The sequence below is a fragment of the Erythrolamprus reginae genome, chromosome 7 (assembly GCF_031021105.1).
Source record: "Erythrolamprus reginae isolate rEryReg1 chromosome 7, rEryReg1.hap1, whole genome shotgun sequence".
NCBI lineage: Eukaryota > Metazoa > Chordata > Lepidosauria > Squamata > Dipsadidae > Erythrolamprus > Erythrolamprus reginae.
In genome coordinates this window covers 72,602,706-72,615,580 of record NC_091956.1, presented here as the reverse complement: position 1 = coordinate 72,615,580, position 12,875 = coordinate 72,602,706, and the positions used below count along the sequence as shown (strand labels likewise).

The following is a 12,875-nucleotide window of genomic DNA, read 5'->3' as shown; positions in this document are numbered from 1 at the left end:
CTAATAATGGGGCATATTCTGGGCAATACTAATCCCAATCTAGGCATAAGTCAAATAAGACTTAAAATCTTTACATTTAAGATTTATAAATCATGTAAAATTTTTAAAAAGTATAATTACCATTTATTACCTAGATACGGCATACATTTTAAGAGGAATTTTATTACTACTTTAAATTTGCAAATCAAATCCCTTTGTAGACTAAACTAATTTTCTACAACATTTCCAAAGTACAGTGATCCCCCGGTTATTGCGTCCCCGACCATTGCGAACGGGGTAATTTGCGATTTTTGAACCCGGAAGTCAAAACACCATCTGCGCATGCGTGCCCTTTTTTCTATGGGCACGCATGCGTAGATGGCGCCCGGCAGATCAGCTGCTGGGCGGCTTCCCTGGGTCTTCCCCCTCTTGCTGGCGGGAGGGCGAAGCCCCCCCAGCACCCGCTCGCCCGCCCTTCGCCCTTCGCCCGGGAAGTTCGCCAGGAGTCAGTGGAGAACGGCGCGCCTGTTTTAAAACGATCGGAGCCAGCTGGCTCCGATCGTTTTAAAGCAGGCGCGCCGTTCTCCGCTGACTCCTAAAGCGGGGAAGTTTGCCAGGAGTCAGCGGAGAACGGCGCAACTGTTTTAAAACGATCGGAGCTTTCCAATGAGTCCCGAAGACAAACGTCAAACTTCCGCGTTTGTCTTCGGGACTCATTGGAAAGCCGCGCGGGTGTTTTAAAACGTCCCCGCCGACATGGGGGGCTCACTAGCACCCCCCCGAACCCCCAACCCGGGGGGCGATGTCTCAGTTCCCCCAAGCCTAAGGAGTTTACGAAAGGCAAGGAAGATGGGGGCAGTCCTAATCTCTGGGGGGAGTTGATTCAAGAGAGTTGGAGCCGCCACAGAGAAGGCTCTTCCCCTGGGTCCCGCCAGACGACATTGTTTAGTCGACGGGACCCGGAGAAGACCAACTCTGTGGGATCTAACCGGCCACTGGGATTCGTGCGGCAGAAGGCGGTCTCGCAGATATGAATATTGGTGTGGGATGGGGGGGAATCAAATCCAACTTAATATAAGGACTGTGCTTTTACAAAACAGATAAATGTTTACCTGCCCCGTGATTATTTTTTTTCCAGAGAATATAATCTTTTTCTTGCTTTTCAAAAGTCAGAGTAATGCCACTTGAACAACAGACAGGAGTCAAGGCGAGCAGCTTAGCAGCAGATACAGAATACCAATCTCTCTCTCTCACAGCACATCTCTGGCTGAACATGATGTGATTGCAGGGTATCAGGTACCTAGAACAACAAGAGGATATCATCAAACTAAAATAGCAGAGAGAAAGAGAAAAAGTCATAAGAACTTACAAGAAATCTTATTTGTTTAGATTGAAACAGACCCAAAACCATTTTTACAGAATGATTAAAGATTAGGCTACATGCTATGTCTGTAATATGTAAACTTAAAAAAAAAACACTGCATTTTTTTGTGGTAGAAGTATTTATTTGTTTGTTTGTTTGTTTGTTTGTTTGTTTGTTCAATTTCTAGGCCACCCTCCTCCTGTGGCTCAGGGCAGCTTACAACATACTAATATATAACAATGGAAGAAATTGAAATTAAATAAAACAACACTATAAAACATCACTATAAAAAACCCCTTAAGTTAAAACATATCACAGACAACCCACCTCATACTGTCATATCTCGAACAGTCAGGAAATAATATGGGCTGGCACAATTCAAAGTGCTGGTTATGACCTATAAAGCCCTTCATGGCACCGGACCAGATTACCTCAGGGACCGCCTTCTGCTGCACAAATCCCAGCGACCAGTTAGGTCCCACAGAGTGGGTCTTCTCCGGGTCCCGTCAACCAAACAATGTCGCTTGGCGGGGCCCAGGGGAAGAGCCTTCTCTGTGGCGGCCCCGGCCCTCTGGAACCAACTCCCACCAGAGATTAGAATTGCCCCCACCCTCCTTGTCTTTCGTAAGCTTCTTAAAACCCATCTCTGCCGCCAGGCATGGGGGAATTGAGATACGCTTTCCCCCTAGGCCTTTACAATTTTATGCATGATATGTCTGTATGTATGATTGGTTTTTATAATTTATTTATTATTTATTATTTAGATTTGTATGCCGCCCCTCTGGTGGTGGAAATTTGCACCCGCTGACCGAACCAGCTGCGATGGCCGGCTGGCCACGCCCCCAAAATGGTCCTCCGGTCACCGCTCCTTGAAAGTGGCTTCCGAAGAACCCTTTGCACATGCACAGAGGGGTCATTTGCACAAAGTGACGGGCCAGGCAAAACGCACACTTCTGATGCGATGCAAACTGGTAGGGAAGGTAAGTAAGACCCACCCCTGACCTGGACCTGCGGCTTGAAATGGATTAAACTGATTTCTTGGCTTTAATGCTACTTAGTTAACTACTATTAACTACAAATGCTGTATTTGTTGTTGGTGGTGGTTTATTGTTTTAGACTTTTTAGTTGTTTTAACTCTTATTGTTGTAGAATTGTATGCCAAGTCATGTGGCTGATAGGCAGCTATAGAAAACGACTGACTGACTGACTGACTGAATACATGAATGGATGGATGGATGGATGAATACATGAATGCATGAATGAATGAATGAATGAATGAATGAATACATGGATGGATGGATGGATGGATGGATGGATGGATGGATGGAAGGAAGGATGAATACATGAATGCATGAATGCATGAAAGAATGAATGCATGAATGAATGAATGAATGAATGAATGAATGAATGAATGAATACATGGATGGATGGATGAATACATGAATGAATGAATACATGAATACATGAATGAATACATGAATGGATGGATGGATACATGAATGAATGAATGCATGAATGAATGAAACAAGCAATCAAACAAACAAAAAAACAAATAAAACAATTATACATCTGAATCAATTTATCAATTTTTCATGAGTAATTTGCACCGTAATATCAGAAAAGAAAGTTTGATTTTTACCTTAACACTAGCTGCAGCATCACATCTTCACAATGCAAACTGATAAGTGTTTTGAACAATGCCAAGGACACCACACAAAGCTGGGAAATGATAACCACAATATGAGTGCATAATTTTTCATCCTTTCCAAGGTAAAAAGAAAAAAAAACCATACATGCAAATAGCACCCAAACTGGATTGCAGTACGTTTGAAAGGAATTATATAAATGTTTTACTTTGTTACGTATCTCCAGAACAATTACATTAGCACTCCTGCCAAATATCTTTGGCATAAACAAAAGATACACAGAGATATACTCTGGGATATGGGGGAAATGTTCTAAGAGCAAGAAAAATTAAAAAAAAACTGTGATATGATTTGAAAGAGAATTAAACTGCAATTAAGTTCAATGTACTTAAATCATTTGCATGACAATTTTGCCATGTTTTAATATGGATCTTGAACTGAAAATGGCTGTTATTTCTAACATGAAAAACTATGTTATAGTAGACAGCATATATCTATTTTATTTAATCGATCATCTTAGAGAGCCAGTTTAGTTAGTGGGTGCAATGGGTGATGTCATTTGAACGATCTTGTGGCAAACCTTTTTTTCCTCGGGTGCCGAAAGAGTATGCGCCCACACCCATAATTCATTCACCTGAGGAGGGTGAAAACAGCTCCCACCACCACCTGGAGGCCTTCTAGAGGCTGGAAACGGTCTGTTTCCCAACTTCTGGTAGGCCCAGTAGGCTCGTGTTTTGCCCTCCCCAGGCTCCAAGGGCTTTCCTGGAACAGGGATAGGATAAAAACGCCCTCCCCCATCCACCCGGAGGCTTTCTGGAAGCCAAAAACGCCCTCCTAGAGCCTCTGTATTATTGTACATACTCTTGATCCGTTGGAGGGTGATGAAGATATTGAGGACTCAGATTCAGATATTGTTTATGAAATAGTGGGGGGGCCGGGGTTACAGGTAGTAGAACAGGTGGGAGGCCAGCCACAGAATGGGGCTATGAGTTCAGGATCTAGCGAGGGAGAATCAGACGCTCGCTGGGTTAATCCTAAATTCAGAAGAATTCAGAAATGTAGAGAACAAAAGTCTGGAAGAAGATATTAAGGAGAGGGATGGGTTAAAACTGTAGTGAGGTAATTGGCACGTCAGGGGGCTAGTGGAGAAGAAGGGTGTTGCCGTAAAGAAATATGGAGGGGGGTTTTCACCACTCTAAAGTAAGCCAAAGTATTTTGTATTGTATTTAGTCAGAGTGGCTGTTTTTTATAGCTATGTAGTTAGGAAATAAATCTTGTCTAAGTTAAGCAGGAAAAAGAATGTGAGGAATGCGGCTAGAAGAGAGATAACGGACCGATTGATGTCGGAAATGTGTTGAAGTACAAGAGAGCAGAGAAATAAATGGAATTGCTTTATTCATGAAATGATGCATTTAATGAGAGTTATTTTTAATTACTAAACTTCTACCAGAAACCAGAACATGTATGAGCCAAAAATCAGCTGACTGGCACACACATGCAAGTTGGAGCTGAGCTAAGGCAACGGCTCGTGTGCCAGCAGATATGGCTCTGGGTGCCATCTGTAGCACCCTTGCCATAGGTTCGCCATCACTGTCTTAGGCAATGGCAAACCACTTTTGCAATAATTTACCAAAATACCTGAAGCAACTTGATAGGGCAAGTTTCCAAAAAAAAGACATGACTGAATGGAAAAGACAAAAAAGGCCACCTTAGCCACACCTATAATTTTGGACCAGACTCCACCTAATGTTTCCTGAAAGCCATCAAGTCAGCTAAGACTGGACCAAGAGAGTGTGAATAATCCAAAGTGACCACATCAGCTTATTTGGCAATAGGTGGGCATAGTCCTGGGCAGGGGTCCCCAAACTTTTTACACAGGGGGCCAGTTCACTGTCCCTCAGACTGTTGGAGGGCCGGACTATAAAAAACCCCTATGAACAAATCCCTATGCACACTGCACATACTTTATTTAAAGTAAAAAACAAAATGGGGACAAATACAATATTTAAAATAAAGAAGAAGTAATAAGTAATTAAGTAATTAATAATTAAGTAATAAAGTAATTTATACTTCTTTATTAACAAGTAAATTTAAACTTAAATCAACAAACTCCCTCCATTTCTCCTTCCTTCCTTCCCTCCCTCCCTTTCCCGGGCAGCCGGCTTTGTTGGCCGGCACAGGGTAGCCGCCGCGACGACAACGGCCCCGTGGCAGCCGCTGATGCCCGCTTTCCTCCCTGCCTCTTGCCTCTCCACCTCCTCCTCGCTCAGCAGCCGACCGCAGTGAGTGGACAGGAGATTCGGGAACTTATTATATCGATTGGTAAAATCTCGTGTGCTGCCAAGGACCTCAGTGGGCCGCATCCGGCCCGCGGGCCGCAGTTTGGGGACCGCTGGTCCTGGGTATCTCTGCTGTTAACTATTTATAGAAATCAGTCCTGTTGTTAAGTTATACAGCAAACAAATCATTTAGCATCATTTATGCATTATGGCATGATTCTAAAGGACAATACTTCATAACACCCAAACTCTCTATTTATCAAAGAGATACAGTTCAACAAAGACAACCCTGGCAATTTAGCTGTTGAAACAGAGTTTTCGAGCAAATCTTTGGAAGCCGAATATATATGTGCATACATACCTCCCTCAATCATATTTATTTGGCCCAAAATAAAGTGTCAGACCATGGGAGAAGCAAGAATGCAGACTGAAGCAGATGTTTTTATTTACTGCTTCAGAATCCTATGCAACTGGAGTCTGCTACCCTATTTGCTATTTTGGGGACATAAGTAACATACCACAATTATTCAAAAGAGACAAGCATTTTATTTTGTATCCCTACTTATATAGTGGTACCTCTACTTACGAACTTAATTTGTTCCGTGACCAGGTTCTTAAGCAGAAAAGTTTGTAACAAGAAGCATTTTTTCCCATAGGAATCAATGTAAAAGCAAATAATGCATGCAATTGGGGAAACCACAGGGAGGGTGGAGGCCCTGTTTCCTCCCAGGAGATTCCTAGAGAGGCTCCATGGAGGCTGCTCCCCGCCTTTTCCAGCCCTGTTTCCTCCCAGGAGATTCCTAGAGAGGCCCCACAGAGGCTTCTCCCTGCCTTTTCCGGCCCTGTTTCCTCCCAGGAGATTCCTAGAGAGGCCTCACGGAGGCTTCTCCTTGCCTTTTTCGCTTACAGTTTCGGAGGCTCGGGTTTGTAAGTGGAAAATGGTTCTCGAGAAGAGGCAAAAAAATTTTGAACACACAATTCTTATCTACAAAAGTTCTTAAGTAGAGGCGTTTTTAGGTAGAGGTACCACTGTACTGGCAATCCAATGATGTAATCAAGCTGGTCATGAGTCTATTATTATTACTGATGACACTGTATCAAACAACATTATTCTAAACAAGTGTTTGGCTCCATGAAAATGGATTACTTAATTCTAATGTCAAGATTCCAAGTAATATACCCATACCAAGCAAACCTCGGAGGCACATATTCCTCAAATAATAGTTTAATGGGTACAGTGTTCCCTCAATTTTCGCGGGTTCGAACTTCGCGGAGTCTATACCACGGTTTTTCAAAAATATTAATAAAAAAATAGTTTGCGGGTTTTTTCCCTATACCATGTTTTTTCCCAAACGATGATGTCATATGTCATCGCCAAACTGTAGTCTGCCTTTAATAAATATTTTTTTAAATAAATTTTAATAAATAAACATGGTGAGTAATAATCTGAATGGTTGCTAAGGGAATGGAAAATTGCAATTTAGGGGTTTAAAGTATTAAGGGAAGGCTTGTGATACTGTTCATAGCCAAAAATAGTGTATTTACTTCCGCATCTCTACTTCGCGGAAATTCAACTTTCGCAGGCAGTCTCGGAACGCATCCCCCGCGAAAAGCGAGGGAAAACTGTATATCATATTGGCATAGTTCTGGTGAAAACCGACTGTGAAAGTTCCCACAGTTTTCACTTAATTAAAAGTAAAAGTTTTTTGCCCTTCCCCAAACAATTACATGGTCCAATCAAGGTGTCATCCGGCTGCCTGGTAATGTCACTCCTCCTCCCTTGGACCAGATGTGAGAAGACCTTGGTTCCTAGGAGAAAGTATTTTGTTTTGGCTACAAAACCCCAGCTATCTCTATTCCACGCCTCCCTAACCTTCTGTTCCTCCAAATGGCTTCAATCGGGTCAGCTTCAAGGTTGACATCTATTTCTCTAAAATTGTGTTAGTGAAACAAATTATTTAGATATTTTCAAACTATTAAAAAATCAGTATCATTAGTGCTTTATACAACCACATATATTCTGCTGTTATGTATTTAACAGCTATTAAAAAACCCCTCAAAAATGGTCTAATGAAGTAACAAAAAAATAAATCAGTTTTATATGCTGAATGCTTGATTTTATTGCCAACTTGTGATTGTATTGTTGTTTGAATTAATTGTTTGATTGTTTTAATTATTTATACAATTAAAGTTTATTTTACTCCTACAATTAAAGTTTATTGTACTTCTATGGTTATTTTCTTGAAAGGAGACAGACTTTAGGATTTGATGCAAGTGAAATAATTGGACACAAAGCTAAATAAATAATAAAATTAACAGTATCTTTAAAACCTTTGCGAATAGATGCAAAATGCCATGCCTGAGCATCCTAGGGAAAATTTAGAATCAGAGCTAATAGAGTTTAAATCTCTGAACAACTTTCCCTTGAAATTAAGAACTCTTTAAAACACAGGGCTGTACGTAAAATAGTTTTGCACTGGATTTGATGGGACTGCAGGCAATAAACAGAAATCTCTTGGCAGAACCAAAGACAAGGGGAACGAGGCAGGAAACACTTTTAAGCATGAATTTATATGTTCAAATATACTGTATTTTTGGTATATAAGATGCACCTTTTTACCTTAAAAAAGTGCACCAAAACCTGGGTGCATCTTATACATTGAATATGTATAAGACAATGTCATCTGGCAGGACCAGGGAAAGAGCCTTCTCTGTGGCGGGTCCAACCCTCTGGAATCAGCTCCCTCCAGAGATTAGAACTGCCCCTACCCTTCTTGCCTTTCGCAAACTCCTCAAAACCCACCTCTGTCGTCAAGCGTGGGGGAACTGAGACATCTCCCTCTGCCTATGTAGTTTTTGTGCATGATATGACTGTATGTATGGTTTTTATATTGGCGTTCCTTGTTTTTAGATTTTTAAAATGTACAATTGCTATTTTAGATCTTAAATTATTAGATTTGTCAATATACAGTGATACCTTGTCTTACAAACTTAATTGGTTCCGGGACGAGGTTCTTAAGGTGAAAAGTTTGTAAGATGAAACAATGTTTCCCATAGGAATCAGTGGAAAAGTGATTAATGCGTGCAAGCCCAAAATTCACCCCTTTTGCCAGCCAAAGCGCCCATTTTTGCGCTGCTGGGATTTCCCTGAGGCTCCCCTCCATGGGAAACCCCACCTCCAGACTTCCATTGCCAGCAAAGCACCCATTTTTGTGCTGCTGGGATTTCCCTGCTGGGATTCCCCTGCAGCATCACAAAAACACAGAAGTCCGGAGGTGGGGTTTCCCATGGAGGGGAGCCTCAGGGGAATCCCAGCAGCACCAAAACGGGTGCTTTGCTGGCAACGGAAGTCCGGAGGCGGGGCATCACAGTGGCGGCGGTGGATTTGTAAGGTGAAAATAGTTTGTAAGAAGAGGCAAAAAAATCTTAAACCCCGGGTTTGTATCTCGAAAAGTTTGTATGATGAGGCGTTTGTAAGACAAAGTATCACTGTATATTGTTTTTCATCACTGTTGTGAGCTGCCCTGAGTCTGCGGAGAGGGGCGGCATACAAATCTAATTAATAATAATAATAATAATAATAATAATAATAATAATAATAATAATATGGCTTGGGAGGGGAGTTGGGTGGTGGTCAGCAGCGGTGGCAGCAGCAGCCTTTTTGTAGTCCTGCGGCGGCAGCTTTTCACATGGTTTGGCAGCTGGCACCAGCCGCCGCTGCTAAACTGTGCGAAAAGCGGTCAAGTTTGAAGTTTGTAAAAAGTATTCTGCTATATTGGTATTTTATACTACACCGTTTGGTTCAGAATACCTTTTTCCTTGTTTTCCTCCTCTAAGATCTAGGTGCATCTAATACACTGGTGCGTCTTATACACCAAAAAATATGGTACTTGTGTAGAAATACAGAAGAAAAATGAATAACATAATTTTGGATGTGATTTAAATTCTTTTGTGGTCAATGGTGTAAACGATATTATTTTACTGGCAAATCTGAATTTTGAGATGGAGCTGGAAGAATTTCAAGATTAGATATAGGCACTAAACCTAGCAGAAGCTTGATATATCCCTATTTAACCTATTAAATGTAAAATGAAAACAAATACAGCAAATTATAGCACTGAAAGGAACTGGTCTGCCAAATTTTGATGGTGATTATTGATTACTGTTTGTGAGGCCACAAAATGGGATGCTGGAAATTTAGCCTGTAGGCTGCTTGTCCCAATTTAAAGATTTTCATTGTAAATCTGGAATTTTGATAAATGTTCAATGTCATTTAGAGAAAAATAGTTTATAAACATTTTGTATGGTTAGCATCAGATTAAACAATCTACTCTATAATTACTCATTTATTTATTTCAGTTATATTCCTGCAGGTCATATTCTTGTTATTCAAACTTCTTTTTCAGGTACAAGTACAGTGGTACCTCTACCTACAAACGCCTCTAAGAACTTTTCTAGATAAAGGTGTTAAAGATGTTTTTGCCTCTTCTCAAGAACCATTTTCCACTTATAAACCCGAGCCTACGAAACTGTAACCGGAAAAGGCAGGAAGAAGCCTTGGTGGGGCCTTTCTAGGAATCTCCTGGGAGGAAACAGGGCCGGAAAAGGCATGGAGAAGCCTCAGTAGGGCCTCTCTAGGAATCTCCTGAGAAAACAGGGCCAGAAAAGGCAGGGAGAAGCCTCCGTGGAGCTTCTCTAGGAATCTCCTGGGAGGAAACAGGGCCTCCACCCTCCTTGTGGTTTTCCCAATCGCACGCATTATTTGCTTTTACATTGATTCCTATGGGAAAAATTGCTTACATGAGAAGAGCCATGCTGAATCAGGCCAAAGCCCATCGAGTCCAGCATTCTACCAATTGTATATGGGGATCTTCAGCAGAAAGAGAAGGCAAAACCTTCCCTTTCCCTTGACCCCCAACAAATGGTACTCAAGAGAATCCTGCCTGCCTCAACCAACATAGAGGCGGCACATGGACATCCGTTTCAATAACCACGGATACACGTGGCATCCATGAATCTGTCTAATCCTGCCTTGAAGCTATCAAGGCTGACAGCTGTCACGACCTCTTCTGGAAGTGAATTCCATAAACCAACGACCCTCTGGGTGAAGAAATACAATTCTTCTTACAAACTCCTTCTTCTTACAAACTTTTCTACTTAAGAACCTGGTCACGGAACGAATTAAGTTCGTAAGTAGAGGTACAACTGTATTCTGAATTTCAAATAATTTTCAGCAGCAAAGTTATCTTAATACTCTTCTGGATGTTTGCTCAAATGCTTTCATCTTTCAGGGCCATTCGGCGGGGGGGGGGGACACACAACACACCAATTGTTGTCCTAATATTGTAGAAGAAGACCAGGCTAAGCTTGAGGGAGAGATCAAATGCACCATCAGTCTCGAGTCCCTTCACACTCACAAGAGATCTAAGTTCAATTTATTTTTTTCCTTTTGCTTTGCTTTTTTCTTGTGTACCATGAGATTGTTTCTTGAAAACACGGATTTGATTTGTGTTTTTCAAAAATTTCCTTTATCAATGTTTATAAGTTGAACATATATCTAAAACAATTTCAGTAAGAACGGGAAACAGTGGACTAGACTTCCCTCCTGCTCACCTGAAATGGAGTATTTATCCGGCTTGCAAGAGTATCCAAGATATGTACATTCTCATGACGGTGCAGGAGGATGAAACGAAGAAATATCTTGAGTAAAGCTGGCTCAGAAACGCTCCGCAAAAAGAGATCCAGGTATGCAGTTGTAGCCATCACTTCTTCCACTGTCACCTAAAAGTGAATAATTATTATAGTCTATACCAAAATTCAGATTTGTTTAAATTTTTAGAATATCCTGAATGTTTGACAAATTAGTTTAAAAAGTAGTATGTAAAACAAATTACAAAAACAAATTATAACACAAATAAACATAGGGACGTCACAAAGATAAAAACAGAAGCTCAACACAATCATAACAACCTAACAACAGTATATATAGCTTTTTTACATTATAGCAAGTGCGTGACTATTTATTTCAATGATTTAATCTAGCCAATAAATACAGTGGTACCTCATCTTACGAACGCCTCTTCTAACGAACTTTTCAAGATACGAACCTGGTGTTTAAGATTTTGTTGCCACTTCTTCTGAACTATTTTCACCTTACGAACCCAAGCCGCTGCTGCTGGGATGAAGGGGTTTCTTTTTTCCCCCTTTTTTGAAGAAAGAAAAGGGAGGGGCAGCTTGGAGGGGGAAAGACTGCATTTTAAAAACTAGGAGAACAGCGTGCTTGCAGGCACTGAAAGGGTGTCTTTTGAAAAAAGAAAAGGGAGGGGCGCCCCCCTTGCCTTTCATCCTTCCCACTCACCCTATAGCCTAGCCTTGCTTCTTCCACCCGCCCCCTTTAGCTGCTCCTCCCTGCCCTCTGTTCGCCTCCCTTCTAAAGTTTGGGATTTTCCTGAAGGATTTGCACGCATTATTTGCTTTTACATTGATTCCTATGGGAAACATTGTTTCATCTTACAAACTTTTCACATTACGAACCTCCTCCTGGAACCAATTAAGTTCCTATCATGAAGTACCACTGTACTCAGCTCCATTCAATTGCCCCAAAACAAGGGATTAGAAGGTAGTAAAAATAAATTTTTAAAAATGAAAACGAAAAGGCCTTGTTACTATGGTAGAAAATCAAGAATGAAAGTAACTAACCCATGCCACAAATAAGTTGGGGATCCTTAAAAATTCTGTTTTGGAACTGCTATTCATTAGCCCAGAGGTCTTCAAACATAGCAACTTTAAAACTTGTGGACTTCAACTCCCAGAATTCTGGGAGTTGTAGTCTACAAGTCTTAAAGTGTCCAGGTTTGGGGACCCCTGCATTAGACCGACGATGCGTCCAAGATGACACAGTACACTGCATGCGCGGAAGCAATAAAACTTGCTGAAACATGCTCGCACGTGCATTCCCGTGCGAGATTTTGCTACCTGCACAGGTGCAGGAAGCAAAATTTCATTGAACATGCGCTTATGTGCCAGAGTCACAGAGCTGCGGCAATTGCTCTCCCAGAGACCAATAAGAACACACAGAGTTGGCCTCCTCCAGGTCCCATCGATAAAGCAATGCAGGTTGGCAGGACCATGGTGAGGGCCTTCTCTGTGGCCACCCCGGCTCTATGGAACCAACCAGCCCCCAATGTCTGTACTGCTCCCACCCTACTGGCCTTCCGTAAGGCCATAAAGACCTGGTTTTGTCGGCAGGCCTGGGGGGCCATGAACTAACAACTGACAGGGCCACACTGTATGAATGGTATGTATGTATGGGATTATGACTGCTTTATAATTCATGGGTTTCTTTTAATCCGGGGTTTTATTGTTTTAGATTATGTTCAACTTCTTTTTATTGTTCTGTATCTATTTGTATTTGTATTTCTATTATTATTGTAAGCCACCCTGAAGTCAAATACATACATACATACATACATACATACATACATACATACATACATACATACATACACACACACACACACACATAAGCCATACCAGCAAGAACCCACTACTGGTAGTTATCAATAGTTGAAAAGGAGTGTATTGACTACGTATTTAAATACCAAAAAC

At 41.4% G+C, this 12,875-nt stretch overlaps 1 protein-coding gene across 1 annotated transcript in view; it reads right to left on the bottom strand.

Moving 5' to 3' along the window:
• Positions 1-12,875, bottom strand: part of FHIP1A (FHF complex subunit HOOK interacting protein 1A) — a 105,490-nt gene that overhangs the window by 24,760 nt on the left and 67,855 nt on the right. The window contains exons 7-9 of the mRNA XM_070757818.1: positions 10,881-11,048; positions 2,982-3,061; positions 1,092-1,279 (exon numbers count right to left, since the gene is read on the bottom strand). Of these exons, the coding sequence (XP_070613919.1) occupies positions 1,092-1,279; positions 2,982-3,061; positions 10,881-11,048 (436 nt within the window). The remainder of the gene's footprint in view (positions 1-1,091; positions 1,280-2,981; positions 3,062-10,880; positions 11,049-12,875) is intronic.